General features: G+C 38.5%; 3 protein-coding genes across 3 annotated transcripts; 1 reads left to right on the forward strand and 2 right to left on the reverse strand.

Annotated features, from left to right (window-relative positions):
* Nucleotides 1–753: 753 nt before the first annotated feature.
* Nucleotides 754–15694, reverse strand: LOC132164898 (protein LIKE COV 2). Its single transcript, XM_059575410.2, has 7 exons — nt 15461–15694; nt 12826–12878; nt 12621–12730; nt 11740–11907; nt 8358–8455; nt 7837–7963; nt 754–1201 (listed from the first exon to the last, which is right to left on the reverse strand). The coding sequence occupies exons 1-7, from the start codon at nt 15566–15568 to the stop codon at nt 1101–1103; spliced, it is 765 nt and encodes a 254-aa protein (XP_059431393.1). The 5' UTR covers nt 15569–15694; the 3' UTR covers nt 754–1100.
* LOC148583142 (uncharacterized) lies at nt 4195–5775 on the reverse strand. The gene is made up of 2 exons (XM_088511748.1): nt 4251–5775; nt 4195–4200 (listed from the first exon to the last, which is right to left on the reverse strand). Exons 1-2 carry the CDS (start codon nt 5544–5546, stop codon nt 4195–4197), a joined length of 1302 nt encoding a protein of 433 aa, XP_088367874.1. The 5' UTR covers nt 5547–5775.
* Nucleotides 15695–19134: 3440 nt separating the features above from the next.
* On the forward strand, nt 19135–25576 carry RNR1 (ribonucleotide reductase 1). The gene is made up of 17 exons (XM_059576472.2): nt 19135–19702; nt 20056–20117; nt 20240–20327; nt 21104–21367; nt 21508–21748; nt 21825–21901; nt 22093–22263; nt 22363–22455; nt 22548–22697; nt 22787–22873; nt 23008–23172; nt 23256–23375; nt 23746–23948; nt 24035–24184; nt 24269–24416; nt 24973–25056; nt 25157–25576. The coding sequence occupies exons 1-17, from the start codon at nt 19475–19477 to the stop codon at nt 25253–25255; spliced, it is 2430 nt and encodes an 809-aa protein (XP_059432455.1). The 5' UTR covers nt 19135–19474; the 3' UTR covers nt 25256–25576.
* The last annotated feature ends 318 nt before the right edge of the window (nt 25577–25894 follow it).

The raw sequence follows: 25894 nt of genomic DNA on the forward strand, positions 1-25894 counted from the left end.
AGTTCAAGTTCTCGTTAATGCAATTAGTTTTCACCCTCAAAACTATAATACTAAAAGAGTAATGCTAGACGCCATCTTTATAGCCCTTTTATATCTCTCCAAAACTGATGTTTTACTTTTAAATCATGATTAAATTTATGATAAATTACTATAAGATTTTAATAGTCACGCGACTTTTGGATGAACACAAGAGAAACATGGAAAAGATGTTTAGCATTACTCATATTGAAAATTTATTTCATGGTTTGAATGATGCGAAAAATATTTTCCCCTACAACTAAAACCAACCAAAAGCTGCTAAAAAAAAATGGTGGGCATTGGGAGAAGGGCTAGGTTTCTTCTTGTGGCAATTTTGCTTTGGACTTGAAAATCATTTTTCAATACCGAAAAATAGAAAATATAATTTTGAAAAATGCATTACATCGAAACAAGGGCAGCCTAATAGAAAATTTTCCAACTCCACTAATAAAAAAAAATAAATAAATAAAAAGTAAGCTAGGGACCAAGCTAGGGACCACGCCTAATGAAACGGAGGTCACTAGTTCAATTCTTCTCCCCCTTGTGTAGATATGTTAAAAAAAAAAAAAGTAAGCTGGGGTGGCACATTAGGGTCAAACATGTTTTCTCTTTTCCTTTTTTTATTTTTATTTTGTTTTTAAGAAAACAAATACTTTTCTGCAACCCTATTAAGATTATCTAAACAATCCCAATGGCAATCAGTTCCAAAGAGTGGGAAGCACATTACAACACAGCTAACAACTCAAGGCATTAATGCCAGTTTATTAAAAGGCATCAAACATCAAATGTCTCCAGCTTTTTTTTTTTCCTCTTCTGAGACCAATGATGTAATAGAACAGAGAATATGATCATAGTATACAAATACAACAGTGAAGATAAGCAGTTGCACCCCCGCCCTCTTCCCTCCAGACACCAAAACTGACTTAGAACTACAAATCAAAGTTTTGATAAAAAAGAAATACAAAAGAAAGTGGACATAAGAAAAGAGTTCATCCTAAAGCCTGCTGCAATGAGCCTACAGTTCTGGAATGTGAATGTGTAATTACAATGTTGCCAGGCACCATGCCTTGTCTTTGATGTCGTTAGGCTATTCTGTTCAATGGGATTCTCTCATTCTGTCTAGCAACCCTTTGCAGAGGAGAAATAGTTTGTGGCATTGTCATACCCCCAGAAACAATGATCTCTGTAGTATTGCCCAAAAAATGTAAGGAAAAACAGATAAAGGTCTATATTGAAAGCTTCAGAGCAAATATATATATATGTGTGCGCGCGCGCAACCTACTTAACCAATCTCTGAACAGGATTTCAGAGGGACAGGTAGAGTGGTAATATAACTAGAAGGGTGTCTTACATGTTTAATTAATGCTAATGATTACAGACATGCTCAGACTGGTGGTTTGCGCAAAAGATAGCACTCATGACCCACAAGCACGAAAACGGGGAAAGAAAAATCTTGCCAAATATAATAAAATCTAGTATGGGATTTGTTTCCAGACAATTGATTTGTCTTCCTATCTTTTTTTGTTCCAACAAGTGAGTGGACACAAGGACAGGGTAGAGGAAGAGTCAAATGAGTAACCTCGGCTTCTTGAAGCATGCCTCAGGCCAGGTGTGCTACCCCTTGGAGTTCTAGAATATTGATTTGCATCCAACCCAATCACATGTACTTATAAAGTTTTACGTAGTTAATATATGTAATAAAATGTGATTAATAAAAAAATCATCCTTCAAGAATAAAGAGGAAAAGGACCAAGACACACTGTCACAAATTAGAAGCTGCAAAAAGTACATTGATTCCTTAACATTTTTTTTTGATAAGTAATATTTTATATCAAAAGCGCAGAGGGGCGCAACCCTAGTACACAGGAAGTATACAAGGGAAACGACTAACTAGAAGAAGAGAAAAGAACAAGAAAATCAAGAAAGCTAATAACTAAAGGAGCGAGCCAAGCCGCTGTCCATGAGTAGAGGGTATGGAAAAAGAAGGCCGTGAGTTCCTCCAAGGATCGCTCAGAATCCTGAAAGCATCTCTCATTCCTTTCTAACCATAGGCACCACACAATGCATTGAGGAACCATTTTCCAAACAACGCCACTCTTGGATCGACCTCCTGACCACCAACAAGCAAATAATCCCTCCACCTTCTTAGGCATGACCCAAGACAATCCAAAACGGCTGAAGATAGCGTACCATAAGGATCGAGCGATCTCACAGTGAAGGAACACATGATCAATAGACTCCCCATCATTTTTGCACAAATAACATCTATTGATTATGATAAAATTCCTTTTTCTGAGATTATCAAGAGTGAGAATCTTCCCTAGCGCCGCCGTCCAAGTAAGGAAAGCCACTCTCGAAGGTGCCTTGGTACCCCAAATACTCTTCCAAGGAAAATGATCAGCCTCTTTACTTACCAAGACATCATAGAAAGATCTAACATCAAACTTCCCTTTTCTAGACGGGATCCACCAAATTCTGTCCTCCCCTCCCCTTCTCATTCTCTGGGAATATAACAGAGTATAGAACGAGGCTAACACTTCCAATTCCCAATCGTGAACCGACCGAAAGAAACTAACATTCCATTGGCGGGTTCCACCCATAATCTCCAAATTGTCGGCAATGGACGCATCTTTAGCATTAGCTATATTGTGAAGGCCTGGGAAAGATTCCTTCAGCGTTATATCTCCACACCAAACATCATCCCAAAATCTTATATGAGACCCATCTCCTGGATCAAATTTAATATGTTTAGAGAACAAACGCCACCCCCTCCTAATGTGCCTCCAAAGACCCACCCCATGCGGGCCGGGAGTGTCGACGGAATGCCATCCACCCCACTCGGAACCAAACTTTGCATCCACTACAATTCTCCACCAAGCCTCTCTCTCATGCACATAACGCCATAGCCATTTCCCTAAAAGGGCTTGATTAAAGACTCTCAATTTCCTGATCCCTAAACCACCTTTAGATATCGGAGAGCATACCTTGTCCCACTTGACCAAATGGTACTTGAACTCTTCGTTGAGACCACCCCAAAGAAAGTCACGTTGAAGCTTCTCAATTCGCTTGGCCACTGAAGCAGGTATAGGAAAGAGAGATAATAAATAAGTAGGAAGGTTAGAGAGTGTGCTCTTGATTAAGGTGACCCTTCCTCCCTTAGAAAGGTATAACCTTTTCCAACTGGCCAACTTACGCTCAACTTTTTCCAACGTATCATCCCAAATGTTTTTGGCCTTAAACCGGGCGCCCAAAGGAAGCCCTAGATATTTCAAAGGCAGGGACGCTATACCACAGCCCAAAACCCCTGCCAATTCTTCCATAATAGCCACCTCACCTACCGGAACCAAGGCTGATTTAGCCATATTCACCTTCATACCTGAGACAGCTTCAAAACAAATGAGAAGAGCTTTAATAGAGCGAATTTGGTCCCTATTTGCCCCACAAAATACCAACGTGTCATCTGCAAATAAAAGATGAGAGATGGTGACCCTCTCAGGCAAATTGGCTCCCACAGAAAAGCCCGAGATACGTCCATTATCAATGGCGGCAGCAATCATCCTGCTAAACACCTCCATAATAATGACAAACAAGAAGGGAGACAATGGATCCCCCTGCCTTACCCCTCGAGAACTTCTGAAGAACCCTGAGGGAGTACCATTGATCAATACAGAAAAGCGTGCAGTCGAAATACATCGTTCAATCCATGAACACCATTTCTCCCCGAAACCACATCGCCTGAGAAGATACAATAGAAACTTCCAATTTATATGATCATAAGCCTTCTCCATATCCAATTTACAAAGCAGCCCTGGTTCCCCTGAATTGATTCGGCTATCCAAACATTCACTTGCAATAAGGACCGAATCCGTAATTTGCCTGCCCTTCACAAAAGCATTTTGAGGCTTTGAAATCACCCTATCCACAACCCTCCTCATCCTATTAGCGAGAACTTTAGCAATAATCTTGTAAGTCCCGCTTATAAGACTTATAGGACGGAACTCCTTAAACTCGGAAGCCCCGGGCACCTTTGGAATGAGAGAAATGAAAGTAGCATTAAGACTTTTTTCAAACTTACCACGAGTATGAAAGTCTGAAAATACCGCCATAATGTCTTCCTTAATCACCTCCCAGCACTCTTGAAAGAAAGCCATAGAGAAACCATCCGGACCTGGTGCCTTATCTCTGTCCATGCCTTTAATCACCTCCAAAACCTCCTTTTCATCAAAAGGAACTTCTAGCTGGTTGGCCTCATCCGCATTCAACATATCAAAAGCAAGATTGTCCACCCTAGGCCTCCAATCACAACGTTCCGAAAATAAGGACTCGTAAAATTGCACCGCCTGATCCTTGATGAGGTCTTGGTTAGAGGAAAGAGATCCATTAATGGCTATGGACTCAATGGAGTTGCATCTACGATTAGAATTGGCGATCCGATGAAAGAACTTAGTGCACTTGTCCCCCTCTTTGAGCCACCGAATCCTGGATTTTTGTCTCCAACTAATTTCTTCTTGTAAAAGAGAGATCTCCAATTCCCTAATAACCACCCTTTTTCTTTCCTTTTCTTCTTCATCTAATTCCCTCTCCTCCTCCAATCTGTCCATGTTCTTCAATTCTTCCGCTTTCTCTAAGCATCTTGCACTTACATTACCAAATTCCATCTCATTCCATCTTTTAATGTCCTCCTTTAACGCCTTAAGCTTTTTGGCCAATATAAAACTTGGAGAGCCAAAAAAACTATAAGACGACCACCAAGCCCGTACCCTATCGACAAAACCAACATTTTTCAGCCACATGTTTTCGAATTTAAAAGGCCTCTTACCCCTAATCATGGCGTCACAATCAAGCAAAATGGGGAAATGATCCGAACATAGTCTAAGCAACCTCTTCTGTAACACACCAGGATATTTGATTTCCCATTCTGGAGAGACTAGGAAACGATCAATCCTAGACCGCGAGTAAGAATTAGACCAAGTGAATGTACCTCCAGCCAAGGGAAGATCCATGAGCCCCTGCTCAGCAATGAAATCCGAAAAATCCGACATTGCTCGTGTGAGACGTGCTCCCCCCGCCCTTTCACTAGGAAAGTGAGTGACATTGAAATCACCACCAATACACCACGGCACCTCCCACCAACTGATGAGACCAGCTAACTCTTCCCATAAACGATGTCTAATGGAATCGAAATTCGGACCGTAAACCCCCGCAAAGGCCCAAACGAAATCATCCTCCACATTCTTGAACGAGCAGGCTGCAACAAATTCCCCCACACAAACCTCAAGCTTCGTGACCACCCTTCTATCCCACATCAATAAGATTCCACCCGAAGCTCCTCTAGCTGCCACAAAGCACCAGTCTGCATACGCACATCCCCACAAATTTCTCACAAAACTCCTGGAAATATACTCCATTTTTGTCTCCTGAAGGCACACAATGTCTGCCTTCCATTGTCTGAGCATGTTTTTCACCCTCAAACACTTATTGCCCTCATTGAGCCCCCTCACATTCCAAGAGATTATCCTAGGCTTCATGGATAATCTCTTTGTGCCCTTCCCTTCACCCTAGCCCTGCAACTATTACCATCATAATTGATAGAACTTACCAAATTATTAAGTTCCCTTGAGCCTTTTTTTCCCCCATTTGAGATCATTCCTGCTCCTTTCCCTTCATTTTCTGCAATAATAGTCGCAAACAACTCCAAAAGCTTCCCTTCAAACCCATCGCATGAGATACCCACAACATGACTAAATTCCTCCACCATTTTCAAGACCTTGTCAGTGGGTTGATTCCCCTTTTTTCCTTTAAGTCCCAATGTTGGACAGCTTATGAGCGGACTGTGATCCTCCCCATCGAAAATTGCCAACTCCCATCCTGCCATCAAGCTCTGCTTGGGTGTAGCTGATTTCTCCACAGACTGTGGAGAATTAAAAATCTCCACGTTAGTTAAACTATGGCCCCTGTCCACATCATCCCGGGATTCTAGTTGAGCTTCCAGACCGTCCCCCTCCATAACTTCCATTCCCCCTATCAGACCAACCTCCTGCCCCGCCCCTATGGAAACAACCTCCCCTTTTCCTGTTTCTCTCTCGCAGACTTCCAGAGCCTTATGATTACACGGTGCTTCAAGTCGAGGCAACGAGTCCCGGGAATCAGATACTGCCGGAAGCTTAGAACCCGCTGTCACCGCCAACGCCCAACCATCCTGGACTGCCGGAAGCCCAGACCCAGCCCCCGCCTTCAATACGCGAGGATCCTGGCCTGCCGGAACTACTGAACTCGGTCCCCTTGGAGAGTCGCAGCATCTCCCGCCGCCTATCTCCCCTTCCGACGTTGTTTCCTTCCTTATCGTCACTGTCTGTCGCGGTTCCAGGTGCAGCACGCCATCCACCATGCCGGACAGCCCCAAACCACCTTTAGAGGAAACTTTTCCCATCAGTCCCTGCTCAGACCTTGCCGGCAGACCTGCCGGTGATTGACCCATCGTGGCTTGAGGCCCAGCGAATGACGACGAAGCTCCAACATCTCCCACCTTGCTTGTCGTCCAGCCCACCTGAACTCTTTTCACCCTCACCGGCCTCTTCTTCTTTTTCCTTTTAAATCTCGACTTCTTTCCTTTTCCCATCGATTGGGTTTTGCCCAACGAACCCATGGGCTGAACTTCCTCCCTCTCGATGTTAGGAGCTGGTTTAGGCCCAAAGCCCGCAAGCCCACCAGCGCAATATCCACATTTTCCCATCGCCAACCGTTCCAGGCACACGCTGATTTCCATTTGGAGTTTTTCCAAAGAATTTCGAAGTTTAACGCATTCGAATCCTCCAAAATCCACGTGTCCAATGTCAGAAATATTCCTCCCATCAGGTACCTCACGTCCTTGCGCAGCCACCCTTGCATGAGACAAAGGGCCACTACCCAACAAACCAGAATTTGCCGGAGGAACATTCGCCGGAGGCACAGACAGCACCGGCGACGAAATGGCCGGAAAATTTCTGGTGTAACACTGTCTCTCTGATTCTTCCGAGCAGCCCCCCTCTATCGGCTTTTTCCCCTTGTCCTTCGCCTGAGGTAACCCAGCTGGACGCTTGAGTATGGCCGTCGGACCTGCGCAGTTGACTGGACCTTTCTTGTTCTTCATCGCTTGTGGCTCTCCGTGACTTGCATTCACCCCCAACAACCACTTCGGAACCCTTGCGATGGGTTCAGACGACGTCAAGAACAAGTCTTCTGAGGGACGTACCGTAGCCTGTAACACCTCCGAAAAACTCCTCCTTTTCTTCCCCTCATCCTTATCTGGAGCCACCAAGAATGGTTGGAAATATCTAACAGCAATCTGAATTTCGGACTCGAGTTTGTTCCAACCCTTCTGGTTCTTCCCTTCTGGCACCATCACTGACTTGCGCCTCTCCCTCCCATCGCATTCTTCGATCACCAAAAAACTTCCAAATCTATTAGAGCACTTTTGAGCTAGTATTCTGGGATAGCCCGGTTTAGATTGATCATGAAAAACCCTTGAGTCCTTTACTGCCATCAGCTCCTCGAATATGTGAAGAAGCCAAACTGCTTCATTGCTACTCAATTTCACTGACCTCAAAAACCTCCTGTTTTTCTCCTGAATCACTAAACCAGCTTCCCCATCCTTCACCAGCATTTCAAAATCCTTAGATTCTGTAGACCATCTCCTAGATAACCCCATCTAGCCACCAAAGACCGCCCACCTTAGACTAGAAAACCCCTCCTCAACACCTGCCTTACATTGATTCCTTAACATATGCAGTGATTAAAGCAAAAAAGTAGGCATAGCTATAGTAAAAATAGAAGACGTACCTATGCCTTCTCGGATAGAAAGATTTGGTCTAATGATCTCTTCAGAGTTAACTAGAAATATATCGCCAATGTAGAGATGGTTTGTTGGGACAAAAACACTACATAACTCTTCATCTTCGTTATCTCTCTGGGGTAAAAACAAACCAACAAAAAAAATGTGTAATTTGTAAAACACAATAAGCAGACTAATACAACAAAAATCCCATGTCAATCAGTTACCTTCACATTTGAACATAAATAAAAAGAGGTGGACATTAGAAACCTTAGATCAGAATTTATTTCCATTCAAAATGAGAAAATCTTAAATCAGAGTGACCTGTCATGTAGACTTCTTTAAGTATAATTTTTGGTCTGGTCAAATAAACTTAATGGAAAACAGCTTACAATATAATAATAGTAAACCAAAGAACCAATAATTCCTCTGAACGTGACTCAAGCATTAAGGTTCAACACTATCAAGAAAATTTTGGTTGTTTCCTGGGATAAGTTTTGAAAGAAAAAAAGGATGGTACAAGGAGTACCTGAAGAGTGACAGTTGATGTGATAAAACCAAAGGCATATTCACCAACACGTGGGTGACGGATAATTGCTACCTCTTTGAATGCCGTGGTATTTTGGTCTGCAGAGAAGGAAATGGCATCATGCCAAGTTAAAGCATGTTTTATAGAGTTGCCATAATCTGGCTAATAAAATTGATCAAAATATCAAAATTTAGGGCCAAAATAAAACTAGCTTCCATACTACCATTCAAGTAGCAGGTGGAAGGTAACATACATAATGCATTTAACTCACCAGCCATACTATTAAGAGGAAAGCAATTAGCATTCAGCATACATATTAGCAAAAAAAATTATGGAAGATTCAATCACATCATCAAAGAAGTTTAAGAAACATATATAAGTGGTTATCCTAAAAGCTTAAGTTGATAGAAAGAGATAAATTTTATCATTTAATTTATATTCTAACACTCCCCCTCATGTGTGAACTCAAACTCTCTTTTATTAGGTGAGGCCCAACACGTTAAATTTTAATTTAAATGGAGTGAAATTGGTAAATGTAATTATTTAATCAATACTTCAACATTCTCTCTCACGTGTGAGCTCAAACTCCATTTTTTTAAAAGGTGAGTGAAATATTTAATTTAAAAGATGGGTGAATTGACAGAGTCGAGGTTTAAACTAAAGATCTTTGACTCTGATACCATGTTAAATTACCACTTATCTTAAAAGCTTAAGCTGATAGAAAGAAAAAAAAATTAATTATTTAATCAACATTTTAACACTCCCCCCCACGTGTGAGCTCAAACTCCCTTCTAACAAGTGAGGTAAAAAATGTGAAATTTTAATTTAAATGGGGAGAAAATTAGTAAATTAAATCATTTAATCAATATTTTAACAACATCTGCTCTACTCAATGAAAGACTTGCACAGTGGCATTCTCGCTCAGGGCACCCAGCATTTTGTGTTGCTTCTAGAGTCGTGTCTAAGTTTGGTCTCTCAATGTTGGCAAATAAAACGGCACCGTCGTGCCAAGCGCGTCTTAGCTCTAAGAGTAAATAATTAGCATTTTCTTGGTCTTCCATAGGACCACATGTAACAACTCCTTTAGAGTTAATTTACATTGATGTTTGGGGTCCTTCCCCTATTTGTTCTCAGTTTGGTAATAAATATTGTGACATTTTTTTTTATGCTTTTAGCAAATACACTTGGTTATTTCCTATGACTCGCAAAAGTGATGTTTCTACCGTTTTTTCTTCAATTCCAAAAATATGTTAATAGATATTTTAATCACAAAATTAAAACTATGCACTCCGATAGGGATGGGGAGTACCGCTCTCTCACAAAATTCTTCAATCCATTGGCATTTGCTATTGTCTTTCATGCTCCCACACTCACCAATAAAATGGTGTTATTGAATGCAAACACTGCCACATTGTAGAAACGAATCTTGCCTTACTTTTCCATGCTAATGTTCCACTTCGGTTTTGGGACGAGGCTTTTCAAACAGCTTGCTACCTTATCGATCGTCTTCCCACACCACTAATTAAAATTTCCTCACCATATGAAAAGCTTTTTCACACCATCCTTGGTTATTCACTTTTGCGAGTCTTTGGCTGTGCTTATTGGCCAAACTTACAACCTTATAATTCCCACAAACTCCAAGCTCACTCTCTTCAGTGTGTCCTTCTTGGCTATAGCCTCATTCACAAAGGTTACAAGTGGTTTCACATTTCCTCCGATTGCACTTACATTTCCCATGATGTTGTCATTGGGGTATCCAGACTCTACTCCATCTCAATCTTGTTTGCCCTTTCTATCCGTTCAGCCAATGGTGTCATAATCTGGGCCCCGTGCAAAGACCCTCCTCAAGCCCTCTGCACTTTTCTTATTTCTAATATTCTTCTTTTTTTTAGACCTCCAAAAATTTCAGCAATTCAGAATTTAACCAATTTAGGTTGCATGTTCATATGCAAACAGTCATAGCAAAATGCTGAATAAACTCCTAGGTACTGTGAATCTAATGTTTACAAATCAAGTGCAATAGTTCCTATAGTATGATCACCTAACCAAGTTACACATTGTGATTGCATGCCAATGAATAACAAAGAAAGTATTATGTTTTTTTATAATATAACTTTTTTGATAAGTAATATTGTATATATCAAAAGCGCAGAGGGGCGCAGTACACAGGGAGTATACAAGAGAACGCCTAGAAAGAAAGAGAAAAAGATTATGTGGGGTGGGGTTGTTGGGTTATGTGGGTTAGCCTTTGTGTTGGGTGTTTCTTGTGGGTGTTCGTTGGGTGGTTCTTTTTGGGTCTCTTGTGGGTACTCCTTGGAGCATAGAGCTTTTTTGGGTGTTTCTAGGCACTCTCTTTATATGCTTCTTGTGTATTAGGGTTGCACTCCCTTGGTGTTTTGATATATACAACAATTACTTATCAAAAAAAAAAAAAAAAAAGAGAGAAAAGAGAACAAGGAAATCTGAAAAACTAATAATTAAAGGAGCTAAATAAGTAGCTGTCCAAGTAATAAAGAGGGAAAAAAAGCAAAAGAAAAATGACTTGAGCTCCTCTAAGGTCCTCTCTAAATTCTTGAAGTTCCTATCATTTCTTTCCTCCATAGACACCACATAATGTATAGGGGCATTATCTTCCAAACGACCGCACTCTAAGAGTTAAACCCCGACCACCAACATGTGAACAAATCCTCTACGCTGATAGGCATAACGCAGGAAAGACCAAAGCGACTAAAGATAGCGTTCCATAAGGAACAAGCGACCTCACAATGGAGAAGATGATCAACATATTCTCCATTCAACTTGCATAGACAACACTGATTGACCACGATAAGTTGTCTTTTCCTGAGATTGTCCATAGTAAGAATTTTCCCCAAAGCCGCCGACCAAGCAAAGAAAGCAACTTTTGATGGAGCCTTGGTCCGCCAAATACTCTCCCAAGGAAAAGAGGGATTGTCTTTGTGTGCTAGGATCTTGTAAAGAGATCTAACATCAAAGATCCCTTCGCGAGACGGAATCCACCAAAGTTTGTCCACTCCACCTCTCCTTCCTTTGAAAGAATACAACAGAGAATAAAAAGAGGCCAAAATTTCCACTTCCCAATCATGGGCTAAGCGTATAAAGTTAATGTTCCACTGAAGGGTGCCACTTGACAAGTCCATATTAGTGGCCTAGACCCCACAGAAAAGCCTAAGATATTTTATAACATAACTATCAACAACAAATTAATACAATGGCCTGATGTGACATCCCTAGCTAAACAAAGCACGAGTGGTCCAATGACTCTCCCAAGAAATAATAATGTCTGAGAATTTCAATTCCCCTTGTCCAACTAGATATATTTAGTAAGAAAGCAAATAAGAATACAAATAAAATTATGTATTACCTGGAGAAATTGCAGCACTAATTTGTTTGGAGGCTGAGTATATATGTCTAATAAATGGCATCCGCTTTATAAACCATTCTCCAAGTGAGAAAACAGTGCCACCAATCCATGAAGAAACAAAAACACCAACAAAGAATACGAAAAGTAAAGATGTGATAAACCCAAGTCCTGCATCACAAACCAAGTGTCTTGAGACACATAATCAAAGATGTTGAATACAAAGGCAGTTTGAAGAATAATCACCAAGAGAATGATAACAGTTAGTTAAATAAAAACTGGGTGAAGCAGAAAAATGTCATCATATGACGCAGCAGATTTTTACATCTATAAATGAATATGACATCATATCAAATACACTATCATAAGAGTAAATATCTTTTCAGACATTGTCAAGGAATTATAGTCCAGTCAAGCCATGCTAAGCAACCAGCAAAATGGGGGTCAATGGAATCCACATCATCATTAAATTCACTAATGCCCACAACCACCAAGGTTCCTTAACAACTTCGAATTCCAACCAAAACTTGTCACATTCTAGACAAGTTCAAGTTCCCACCACACCGAACACCTGGTTTTCATAATCCAAAAGGTAGCTCATAAAATTGGGAGACTACAACTACAAGGGTAAGGGAAATTCAAAACTTCCTTGTGCAACAGATAAACAAATGTTGAGTAACCTAGATTTCTTCCTTACATTTTTCTACAACAATTTTGAATTATTTTCAGCTGAGCTTCCTCAATCATGTACAAAGAGAATATCCCTAATTTAGCATGCATTTACAAAGTCAACAATTATTTAAATAATGCTGAAGTTTAGCAATATATGTTCCCATACTTCTTAAAAGGCAGCATTCATCACAAATTGTACATCCAAAACTTACCAAATATGTCAATGCCAAGCTGGGCATATATTGGACTGAAGAAACCATCAACAAATTGAATAAACCACCATGTAACGAAAAATGTAAATGCAACCGGGAACAGAACTACACTGTAATGTCACAGTTCAAAGCAACATTAGGCTCGGAGATAAGAAATTGATAACCAATCAGAATATCAAGAGCAACCAACAGCCGAGCTTCTTACCATCCAGTCATAAACTTCTTTGAGACCCAACTCTGAAGAACAAAACAGCAAGCCTGAACAAGTGAATGGAACAAGCAATTAGAAGTTTTTTCTATAAGTAATGTAAATTCATTAAAAGTGCAAAGGGGTGCAACCCTAGTACACATGAAATATACAAGAGAACCCCTCAAGTATAGACAAAGAAGAACACATAAAAAAAAAACTCATAAGAATTAGAAACAGGCAAACTATTACATGCTACCTTCATGTATAAAGGGATTGTAACATCATCTTATTTAGCTCTTGCATTCCGCTCTTTCCAAAGACACCACATTAAAACACAAAGGAGCCGACCTCCATATTTTCAATACAGTACAGTTTCCCAATTGTCCCCTCCAACTCACCAACAACTCACTCACACTTCAAGGCATACCCCAAGCAACACCAAACAACTGAAAAGGCGCACTCCACAATTCTGTTGCAACCTCACAATGGAGGAGAAGATGATCAATAGACTCCCCACCTTTCTTACACATACAGCATCACTCCACCACAATAACATTCATCTTTCGTAAATTATCCAAAGTAAAGATTTTCCCTAAAACTACCGTCCACACAAAAAATGCCACTCTGGAGGGAGCCTTAATTTTCCAAGTACTCTTCCAAGGAAAGGAGAACTTGCTTAAGTAGATACAACTTATGGTAAGACTTTAACTTGAAAAGATTTCCTTTCATAAGGAATCCATCATATTGTATCCTCACTTTCATGCCTTACTCTTTGAGAATACAACTCAGAGAAACTAGAGACCACTTCCATCTCCCAATCATGCACAGGTCTTATAAAGAAAATATTCCAATAAATGTTTCCATTCCGAAATTGCATATGATCCGCCACCCACGCATCCTTACCACAAGCAATTGTGAATAACTTCATACATGAGAACTTCAAAGGCTATTCTCCACACCAAACATCATGCCAAAACCGCACTTTAGATCCACCTCATACCTCACATGTTTAGAAAAACCTGGTATGTTCATTTTTTACATCAACAAAACAAAAACTATTCAAATATGACAACATAAATTCAAAAAAATTCCAGCACAAAAACACCAATATGCTTAAGGGAGACAACAAGGGACATGTTTTACATGCAAATATCCTAATTGGTAAAAGACCAGATTTGAACTAGGTCATTTCTTACTCAATGGTGGAAATAGGGTGATCCAAGTAATATTCTTAAACCGTACCACATAACTCTTGAGTTTGAGGTAGATTTTGAGGCTAACTAGGGCGAGAGACAAACAAATGTCAAAGGCATCCTTCTGCAATAGCTTCCTAAAGTTATTCCAGTTATTGGAATACACATTTGATCCCTCATTTCTGGCTGCTACTTGCTATTATTGAGTTGAAAGAGTCTATCCTTGCATGCTGCTGCTTGATAATACTTGCTTTACATAATCACTCTAGAAGATCAAGAGATCATCCAAAATTCTAAATAACCAAGTGGGATTCACTTAGATAGTGGCTTTGCAACAAGAGAAGAGGATACCATTTTATGCGAAATAATGATCCATGAGGACCCAAAAGACACAAGATCATTACCAATTTGAAGGAAGGTTCCCTGCTCATTCATTTGTGATATGCATGTGTTGTTGGTGAAAACCTTTCTCGTCTAAATTATGTGATGTCCTCTAGCTCCACTTTGTATATTTCTCTATCAACACCACCTCTTGAAAAGCTATAAATGGTAAAGACCGTTCAATTGAAACTGCTCTTTGAAATTCTCCTCCACTTGTGGATACCATCCATCTACTAAATATTTCTTTCAAATTTGAAGTTTTATAACGTCAACCACTCTAAGACGCCTCTCTTTCCCGTCTCTATCCGTTTCTACTTGATGTAAGTTGTAAGTCCAGCAATTTCATCTACTCTTTTTTCAAAAATTATCTTGCAATTTACTTATCAAGAAAAAAAAATATCTTGCAACTATTGTAGAATGACAACAGGTTAGCTGCTTTAAAATGTCAGGCCTAAATTATGAGTGACGTGTTCTTTCCATGATCTTTTGAATGATTAATAAAGGAAGAATTGGAAGGCTTGGACATTAGTGGCAACACAATGCCTGGCCCGGTAGCATGCTTTGCATACATTCACAGAGTTTTTTGTTTTTTTTTTCAAAATCCACAGTAGTGATAGTTTGTGCAAGCCTCTCAAGTTCTATTTTTTCGTGCTTTTTCTATACATTTTTTTTTTCAACTTTGTTGCAAGAACTACCTCCCTCTTCCATACTTTTGTTTTTATAGCAATCACACTAATTTAACCGTAATCTTGAACAACCCTCAAAATTGCTATATTTGCCTCAGCCATTCTGTCATGTAAACAAAAACCCATATCTATTCCAAGCCGCTAATCAAAGAAAAAACCATACTTCAATAACTCATCATTAACACTCAAATCTCCGAAATACCATGCTTATACAACTAAACAGTAACCTTAAGCTTTAGTCTTTTTTTTGCTTTTGTTTACTGTGAATCCAATCTTTAGGAAGTTACAAAAAACGTAAAATTGCTTGCAGAGGCCAGGATCCAGTAGATCCGTGTAAAGCTGGAAGTGAAACAAAGTATTTGGACGGTGGAGATTGGAGAAAAGGCGGACCTTACGAGTGGAGGAGTTGGGGGAGCCAGGTGGAGACTTGGCTGGATCTTCCCCTCCATTTTCAGCTTGACTCAGCGGTATCGACGTCGATTCCTTCTCTTCCGCCATTTGAGGGACTTGTTGACCTGCCCTGCTTCTTCCCTGATATCTCGAGTACCTCTGTGCGTTTGTCTGTTTGTGTGTGAGAGAGTGAGAAAAGAGAAATTAATGTGATCGATTAAGATGATGGGGACTGAAAAAACAAATGCAAATGCATACTTGGACTTTAAGCAAGAAACTTTTATTTGATGATGGTTGCTGTAACGGCAAATTGCACCGTAAGCAATGCCACCTGGAATGTGGGATTTTTTTTTTAATGTGGAATTGGGTCAGGAGCCCTCCAATTGGAAAAAAAATTGGAGATTTTTTTTTTTTTTTTGTTTGGTATGTCCGCTCAAGAGAGGGAAAGGAGGTTTGAACTAATGACCTTCGCTTTATTAAGTGTGGTCCTAGCCAATTAAGCTACCTTTTGAGGACAAATTATAAATTTTTTAATTGTTAATTATGGCCATTCATTTTAAATTCAATGTCTATAAAATCATTTAAACCTTGATAAAATAAAAGCCAACATTTAATGCCTCGATTATAAAAAAGCAGCTGCCATTTTATAGACCATTGGATTTAAAATAAAGGGTCACGATTAACAATTGGAGAATCTTCAATTTCTCCTCAATTTGAGGGAATCTCAATTCAATTGGGTCTCAATTCTTTCTCTCGTAGTTTCAAGATAAGAAATGCTAGAAGTCAATATTTTTTTTTCATATTTGGTCCATTTTATTTTACAAATTAACTATTAAATTTATAAACTTATGTGGATCTCACAAATCTAATGGTTAATCTATTCAATTTATAAAAGAATATTGTTCAAATATGAAAAACCCCTTATCATTTCTCTTTCGGGATAAGATTGAAAACTATGTTTTATGATGAATAATTTTCATTTTCACCAATATTTTCGTCCATAAAATGTAATTATTTGTCCTAAATTCCTTCTGGATTTGGCAAAATTTATATAAATTTTCGGTAGTCTAGATTTAATTTTATTCTCTCTTTCTCATAAAAAAAAAAAAAAATTAATTAATTAATTAAATATTGATAGATACAAAAAATACTTATTCCTTCCAACTTTACTATAAATTTTATTAGTTTGTTACTCAAGAAAGTTTAGTATTAGAAGGTAAAGTAATCTATTAATTTTCTCATTATTTGTATTTTTGTTTCGTTGCATTTAATGGTATATTTTGTGTTACGTTATTTAAAATTTTGGAAAAGTTACAGTTTATCCCCCAAAGTTGACAACGTTTTTTAATTCAAACACCAAAGTTTCAATTTTTGCAATCCACACCCACAAAGTTTCAATTTTTTTTTTTTTTTTAATTTGACCAATATTATCTCAAAATTCTCATATTGCTCATAATTTTTATTTTTTTATGAAAAAATAAATAAATTTGGAACTGCAAAAATGGCCAGATGGCCAAATGAGTGGTTACGGCCACCCCGAATTTTTATTAAAAAAGAAAAAAAAAATAGGGGCAATAGGGGAAGTTTTGGATTCAATTAGTCAAATTGCAAAAATTTGGAACTTTGAAGGGTGGATTGCAAAAATTGAAATTTTGGTATTCTAATTGAAAAACGCTGTCAACTTTAGAGGGATAAACTGTAATTTTTCCTAAAATTTTAAAATAATGTAATATAATATTCACAATCCCAATTCAGATCAATTGATTTTGATAAGAGTCGATATTTAATTAATCACAAAATTGTGACAATTAAATATTAGATGAATCCGGACCTCTACAAAGCAATGTGAGAAATATATTGCCTTGTCAATTAATTGAGATCTTAAGTGATAAATGAAGGAAATTAGTAACTTCTTTGTCTTTGTAAATTTATGATGTAAAGTTTTACCTAAATGCTTAACCAGATGATGGGCCTAAATGGAGTTACATAACATATTCTAGGTGCTCGATGAGAGAGAAGTTTGATCGGGGGGTTTTTAAGCAATAAACAACATTTAGGGTCCCCCAAAAAAATAAAAGCAACTGGGCTTCTATTCTCCAGGCCCATATGGAATTCTTCTATGCCTCATATTTGAGGACAGGCCTGCTTCAAAAGTCCATAATCCAAGATGAGGCTTGCTCATCAAGGATCCAAATTAACCACTATGGTGTGAGATCCTGTGCTCTAAGGTGGCGCAGACGAGCAATAATTTTAAGGGTTAAAAATTGTTTTGGTATATGGGCTTAACGACTTTATTATTATTATTATTATTTTTTTTTTTTTTTTTTTCACTTAGGCTCCATTTGTTTTGGCCTAAAATGATTTTCGAAAAAAGTTTTTCGTATTTTCGAGTGTTTAATGCGATGTAAAATAATAGTAAACGAAAAATATATTCCATTTGATAAAAAAATCTTATTTAATTTTCGGAAAATAGTTTATATTTTACAAACCTAACTAGGACGTCACCCAGACCCTCACAAGGACTCGACCAGGACCCTACTACGACCTAATTGAGACCCAACCGAAACCCCACCGAGACTCAATTGGGACCTTGATAGGACCTGACTGTGACCCGGTTCACCTCGACGAGACCCAACTGGCACTTGCTAGGGGCCCGCACAATACCCTTGCCGGGACTTGATTGGAACTAAATCGGGACCTCGTCAAGGGACCCGCCCAGGACCCGACCTGACCCATCTAAGACCCCGTTAGAATTCAATCAAGACCTCGTCAAGACTTGATTGGGACCTACCAGAGGCCCAACCAAGACCCCGTTGAGACTTGCCTAGGACCCCATTGGGACCTAATGTCATAAACTGTTTTTAACAAAAACATTTTCCAATATTTTGCGTGTACGGAATATATATATATAGGCCCGACCAAGACCCCGTTGAGACCTGCTTGGGACCTAATGTCTTTTAACAAAAATATTTTCCAATATTTTGCACTTACAAAAAATATATATATAATTACAATTTTTTTCCTTTTTCATTTAATCATATCAAATTTTAAATTATGAAAATGTCACAGTCAGGACTTGGTGGGGTCTCGGTTGTGTCTCGATAGGTTTTCGAGCGCGATCTAGTCCACTTAGTTTAGTCCCGAGCAAATCCTAGTGGGGTATCATCTAGTCTCCCTACAGCTGTGAGGGCCACTCATAGATGTGCTTGGAGGCTCTTTTAAGGGGATGGTTAACCATCCTAGTAGAGCCCCAATATATTCTTTTCTCTCTATTTTCTTTTTATAATTATTTCTTTAAGGGCAAGTTTGTATTTGTCTATTACTTAGGTAAAAAAAAAAAAGACCAAAAATGGTATGAAATGACTTATTTATTACTAAGACATACCGCATACAATTATTTATTTATTGTGAAATCTCACAAATTTATTTATGACAAGGGCAAATCATATTGATTAATTTTAATAATTTTCTTTAAAAAAAAAATAAAAATTTAAAGTCTTGAGACCAACCGCCAAAAAAGAAAAAGAAAAATGGCGCCCCAATTTGGAATTTGCAGTGCCCCCTTCCTTCCAATCCTCTCTATTCAAAGTTCAAACCCAATCCAAACAATTAAAAACAAATCTCGCTTTTTCCCTGTCGTTTTGAATGCTTTATTCATTAAAGAGTGTCATCAACTGAGTGGTCCCCACGCCAACACATCGCCAGCTCCACCACGCCCCCACGTTTACCCGCCAATCTACACACAAACGCTCACACCCACACCCACAGCCGCATTAACGCTCCCCCAAATTCTGGCGCGAAAAGTTCAAATCTCAAAACTCCCTCTTAGAGGGAAACCCACGAAAACCAGACTAAACCCTAATCCCTATTTTCAAACGCGCCCTACCTTTATATAACTGACCCACGTTCTCTCATTTTCTGTGTGCACCAGACTTGTTCGACGAAATTCCTCAGAGACAGAGGCAGAGAGAGAGAGAGAGAGAGAGAGTGCGCGCGCGCGAGAGTAGTTAGAAAATGTATGTGGTGAAGAGGGATGGGCGGCAGGAAGCGGTGCATTTTGACAAGATCACGGCGCGGCTGAAGAAGCTGAGCTATGGGTTGACCATGGAGCACTGCGACCCGGTGCTGGTATCCCAGAAGGTCTGCGCTGGGGTCTACAAGGGCGTCACCACCAGCCAGCTCGATGAGTTGGCAGCCGAGACTGCCGCCGCCATGACAGCCAATCACCCCGACTATGCCTCTGTGAGTTTGGCCACCATTTCTTTGTTGATCTTTTGGCTCCGGGTTTTGTTTCTTTGATATATTTTATGATGGGTTTGGCCTGGTTATCAAAATAAATTTTGCGGCTTTTGTCTCTGGGTCTGGTTTGATTTCTCAATTTCCGTTGAATTTGTATGTAGGTTATGTTCATAGACTAAGAACGGTAAAAGCAATGATTATTTTTTGTAGGTTTTTTTTTTCTTTAATGATTTTCGGTTCTGGGTTTTGTATATTTTCTAAAACTCTTATGATTTTGCTGTGGATTGTTTAGTTAATGCTTAGAGATGACTGTGTGTGTTCTGATCTGTTCCTTTTTGTGATATTGTATGATGCAGTTGGCTGCAAGAATTGTTGTTTCAAATCTGCACAAGAACACGAAGAAGTCATTCTCGGAGACGTAAGAATCACCAAAATTCAATTATATTTTTCTTTAGTTTCAACTAGCAGATGTGGTTGCAAAATTTAGAGAAAAAAAAAAAAAAGATACTACATTTTGATATGGGTGATTGTTCAATGCAGGATCAAAGACATGTACTACCATTTTAATGAGAGATCTGGGCAGAAAGCTCCTCTGATTGCTGATGATGTTTATGAAATAATCATGAAGGTAATTACACTGCCATTCTTACTGAATAATAGGCATGGTTGTGAACTTTGCATTTTAAAGTTTTGCTTCTATGTGTTCGCTTGTGCTATCATTATTGTTATTTTTTTAAAAGTTTAATTTATTGATTAATCTTTGAGATTAAATGATGGTTTTTATACTTTGATATTTTTGTCATTGTTTAGGCATAGAAGAGTAGTAGTGGAGCATGTCCATACTGCTTATAGAACTATTACAATTGATTTGTAAATATTGATTGCTTATATAATGACATGGACAAACTATGGTCATTAATTCATTACTGGGACCCTCGATTTTTCTTTTCTTGAAGAAATTTTATCTTGATTTTTTTCCCACAGTTGTGGTAAGAGGTTGTCTGAAGTTTGTACTGTTAAGTTTGGTTTGAATGAAGAAATTTTTTGGCAATAGGATGGTCATCATGGATTTTTCATTTCTCTTTTGGAGTTCAATTGTTTGATTCTCAAGGTGTATTCCACGTATTGGTTTGAGTACTCAATTGGCTTTTCCTCCCCTTGTAAGAACAAGGTGGAGGTTAGTTGCTTGTAACTTATTGATAAGCAAAAACAGTAATGCAATATCTTTTGTCTTATGGTGTTTTAGATTCTCTCAACTTGAACAGCTCTAGATAGCTTGTCATCTGAAAAATTAAGAAAAATAATGAAAATGAAAGAAAAATAACAGTGTATGATCCGGAAGTCTTTGCAAAGATATGGGTGTTAAATATTATTGCCTTTATTGATTTGATTTTTTCCCCCCAGAATGCTGCTCGTTTGGACAGTGAGATCATCTATGATCGAGACTTTGACTATGATTACTTTGGTTTCAAAACCCTTGAGAGGTCTTATCTATTGAAGGTCCAAGGAAAGGTTGTAGAAAGGCCTCAACACATGTTGATGAGGGTTTCTGTTGGAATTCACAAGGATGATATTGATTCTGCTATCAAAACATACCATATGATGTCTCAGCGGTGGTTCACTCATGCTTCTCCTACCCTTTTTAATGCCGGAACTCCCAGGCCTCAAGTATGTTTGTGTATAGGCTTCTGTTTTTTTTTCCTCTTCCAATTGTGATGTGAAAGGGTGTTATGGTTATTGAGAATATGCTTGGTTTAAAGGGGTGATTTGGTTAGTGAGACTTTGCTTTTGTTGATGTAACTTGGCAGTTGAGTAGCTGCTTCCTAGTGTGCATGAAAGATGATAGCATTGAAGGCATCTATGACACCTTGAAGGAGTGTGCTGTTATCAGCAAATCAGCTGGAGGAATTGGTGTCTCGATTCACAACATTCGTGCCACTGGTAGCTATATTCGTGGAACAAATGGGACATCCAATGGCATTGTTCCAATGCTACGTGTATTTAATGATACAGCACGTTATGTTGATCAAGGGGGAGGCAAGAGAAAGGGTATGCTTATGATGTTTTCTTGTGCATACTGTTTGAAGAGTATTTTGTTCTAATATTGTATGTGTCCTGCTTATAGGTGCATTTTCTGTGTACTTGGAGCCATGGCATGCTGACATATTTGAGTTTCTAGATTTAAGAAAGAATCATGGGAAGGTATGGTTAAATGGGGTTGTTTTTAACTAGCCATGAAGCAATAGTGTTTATCCATTAGCTGCAAAGTTATCCTTATTTATCCCATGTGTATGATATTATATTTTCTTTAATTTGAGCTGTATTGGCTGTTATTTTCAGTATTTAAAGCAATTGGCTGTTAATGATAAGTTTTTAACCATTTATTCTTGTAGGAGGAGAATCGTGCACGGGATCTATTTTATGCTCTTTGGGTGCCTGATCTCTTCATGGAAAGAGTGCAAAGTAATGGACAATGGTCGTTGTTTTGTCCTAGTGAGTCTCCAGGTTTGGCAGATTGTTGGGGTGAAGAATTTGAGAAATTGTACACTCAATATGAAAGAGAGGTATGTCCAAATTTTCCCTGCCTTTATTTTGGTCCTGTTAAATGTGTTTTGTGGTTTACTGGTTGTTATTTACTGATCATCCACTATTGTTCTTTATAGGGCAAGGCAAAGAAGGTTGTCCAAGCACAGAATCTCTGGTTTGAGATTTTGAAATCCCAGATAGAAACAGGAACCCCTTATATGCTTTTCAAGGTCATCCAATGAAATTTATCTGACTTTTTATGTTTCATTTCTTAATTTGTGCAATATTTATTCAAATTCTTTTTCTTTATCATTCTTTACAGGATACTTGCAACAGGAAAAGCAACCAGCAGAATCTTGGTACCATCAAATCTTCAAACTTGTGTACTGAGATAATTGAGTATACAAGTCCAACAGAGACTGCTGTATGCAATCTGGCATCAATTGCTCTTCCGCGATATGTCAGAGAGAAGGTGGGAGTGCATCTGGCAAACATGTCAAGACTTTTGCCTATTTGTTGGTTTCAGTTATTGATTTAACATTTGTTTTGCTTTTTTACCAGGGGGTTCCTATGGAGTCACATCCATCTAAGATTGTTGGTAGCAGAGGCTCTAAGAATCGATTTTTTGACTTTGACAAACTAGCAGAGGTTTGAGTTTTTGTTACCAAATTGATTAGCATGTTAGCATCTTGTTATAAATGTCTCCTTTCTTGCCCCCTCTGCAGAATGTCAACTATTAAAGAATTTGGCTTGTAACTTTACTCCTTGTACTGTTGGGACAGGTTTCTGCATTGGTTACTTATAACCTCAACAAAATAATTGATGTTAACTACTACCCTGTTGAAACTGCAAGAAGGTCAAATTTCCGACATAGGCCTATTGGTATTGGAGTTCAGGGTCTTGCTGATACTTTCATGTTGCTTGGCATGGCATTTGATTCACCTGAGGTAACGCTTATTTCTGGCATTTGGTACTCGTAACCTTAATTTGAATAATTTAGGTTAATAGTTGATTTGACTATGGACTGCAGGCTCAACAGCTGAACAAAGACATATTTGAGACCATATACTATCATGCTCTGAAAACTTCCTCAGAGTTAGCTGCAAAAGAAGGGCCCTATGAATCATATAATGGGAGTCCTGTGAGCAAGGTATTTACTTGTGAAAATGATTGTGCAGGACATGGGAGTGCTTTAATCTTGCAGTTTGATTGCTTTAGTCTCGTTAATATATATATCGGCTTTTGTCATTGTGATCTGTTTTGAGACAACTGACCCTAGATGGGGGGGTTTCCCCCACAATGTAGAGAACTTTATCACATGTAATGGAATTTCTTTGAGAATTACTCCAATGCATAACGATAAAGGTTTCATCCAAAACAATTTGATGCATGGCATTTCTTGATCTGACATTCCATAACAGTTCCATTGAATCTCTTAGGCCTAAAAGATGGCACCTATGCACTTGCACAATACAATGCTAGTTATAGCTGCCTGCTTAGATGGTTGTTATCTTGTGCAGGGAATTCTTCAGCCAGACATGTGGGGTGTAACGCCTTCAGATCGGTGGGACTGGAATGCTCTTAGGGAGATGATATCTAAGAATGGTGTTAGAAATTCACTTCTTGTTGCCCCTATGCCGACTGCTTCCACCAGCCAGATTCTTGGAAACAATGAGTGTTTTGAACCATATACCTCCAATATATACAGTCGCAGAGTTCTAAGGTTTGATTTGCCATCCTACACGATTTAGCTTTTTTAGTACTAAATGTCCATGGTTGCCTTATAATCTCATCTCTCCTTCTCTACAGTGGTGAATTTGTTGTGGTGAACAAACATCTTCTTCATGACTTAACTGAGATGGGTGTGTGGTCTCCTGCAATTAAGAATCAGATAATTTATGAGGATGGCTCTGTTCAGAAGATACCAGAAATCCCTGATGAACTGAAAGATATTTACAAGTATGAGTTGTATTTACTTGGTATTTTCCTATTTTAGTATGGTTGATACTTTGGATTTGTGCTAAGACAATTTGCTGCAATCAGAACTGTTTGGGAGATCAAGCAAAAGACTTTGGTTGATATGGCTGTTGATCGTGGGTGCTACATTGATCAGAGTCAGAGCCTCAATATTCATATGGACCAACCCAATTTTGGGAAACTTACCTCCTTGCACTTCTATGCGTGGTCCAAGGTATTAACTTTAGTTCTGCGTAAACATCTGAGTTTGGGAATTATATGAAAAAAAATCCAGCCCTCTTTGTTACGATTCAGAGGATGATATATGTGCTCCAGTTGTGATGAATGGTTACATAATGTGGCAGTATATCATTAGCCATAGGATGCATTTGGTCTTATGGTTGGTTTTAACTTTTTTAAAGAATTGAACCTTGTTGGATGGTAAATTATTTCTGTTCAATGACAACAAAATGAATGTATTGTGCAATTGGCCAATGATTTTACCTTATGTGGTGAGGTTGAAGGTTGTTCCTTGCTTTGACAATCTAGGAAGCAGATGTTTTATTTTTCTTGAGCATAACAGAAACACTAGGTCAATTTTATATGGTTACATATTCTTCTGTTCATTTAAAAACTTGATATTGTGTTGTTTCAACTGCTGCATCTTTCAATATGATATAGGTACCTGTCGCATTGTTAGGTTTTTTTGAAAGATGTGCCATTTGTAATTTTCTTTTAACACAAATTGTAACGATTGCTTTTCTTTTCTTCTTTCTCCTGGGAATATGAAGGGTCTGAAGACAGGGATGTATTATCTGCGATCAAGAGCAGCAGCTGATGCCATAAAGTTCACTGTCGATACTTCTATTCTCAACGTAATGATCAATGTTGATTGCTACTGATTTCACAGTTTCAGTTTTTTTTTTTTTTTTTTTTTCCTGTATATAATTATGTGAACTGTTTTTGATAATGCAGGAAAAACCCAAGGTGGTGGATGATGATGTTGATACCAAGATGGCACAGATGGTATGCTCTCTTACAAACCGTGAAGAGTGCATGGCTTGTGGAAGTTAAAAGGGTTCTATATATGGAGTGGCAAAAAACGTTCTTCTGGTTGAGATTCTTTCTCTTCGGCTCAGAGCACAGAAATTTAGCTTTGGCTTTCAGGCTCTTATGCTCTAATTAAGATGATATTTTTGAAGTTTTTAGGGGCATATAGGTTTAGAAGTCTACTAATCAAACACTATAATATCAAACCTTCAATGACTTCGAAGTCTCTGTATATTGGTACTGGTTTGTTAATTGTTACATATGTATTTTGTATTGATTTCGTGCTTCATGCATTACAAGTTAAAGACTGGAGCTGGTGTTGTAAATAAATGGAAATTGGCTTTATTCCAAATGATTTGTTAGATTTGAGATTTTACAAATTTATTGGATCTGTGACAAGGAGACTCTAAATTCTCAAGTGATTGCACATTAGTGTTTTCCTTTCCTAAAATCCCTGGATACTGGCTTGTACTTGTACTTTTTTCCTCTGGGCTTGAGCTTGTTACATTTGATTGGCTTTTGGGTCTACAATCCTCAACTGTTAATGGGCCATAAATTGGCTAGGCTTGATTGTGTTGCTGAGTTGCCTATGCATGCTAGGGTTACCAATTTTTTACAACTAAACATGAAATTAGGATCTTATTCTTATGTTTTGACATAATC

The sequence above is a fragment of the Corylus avellana genome, chromosome 11, assembly GCF_965113065.1.
Source record: "Corylus avellana chromosome 11, dhCorAvel1.hap1.2, whole genome shotgun sequence".
NCBI lineage: Eukaryota > Viridiplantae > Streptophyta > Magnoliopsida > Fagales > Betulaceae > Corylus > Corylus avellana.

Bases quoted from the DNA above. Each gene is read 5' to 3' on its own strand.
- LOC132164898 (XM_059575410.2), bottom strand. From the start codon at position 15,568: ATGGCGGAAGAGAAGGAATCGACGTCGATACCGCTGAGTCAAGCTGAA. The intron at 11,908-12,620 runs GTAAGTTTTGGA...TTTGTGATGCAG, and splicing joins GCTTGGCATTGACATATTTG to GACTTGGGTTTATCACATCT. The intron at 1,202-7,836 runs GTACGTCTTCTA...GCAATACTACAG, and splicing joins TTCTATCCGAGAAGGCATAG to AGATCATTGTTTCTGGGGGT.
- LOC148583142 (XM_088511748.1), bottom strand. From the start codon at position 5,546: ATGAAGCCTAGGATAATCTCTTGGAATGTGAGGGGGCTCAATGAGGGC.
- RNR1 (XM_059576472.2), top strand. From the start codon at position 19,475: ATGTATGTGGTGAAGAGGGATGGGCGGCAGGAAGCGGTGCATTTTGAC. The intron at 22,874-23,007 runs GTTTGAGTTTTT...CTGTTGGGACAG, and splicing joins ACTTTGACAAACTAGCAGAG to GTTTCTGCATTGGTTACTTA. The intron at 23,173-23,255 runs GTAACGCTTATT...TATGGACTGCAG, and splicing joins TGGCATTTGATTCACCTGAG to GCTCAACAGCTGAACAAAGA.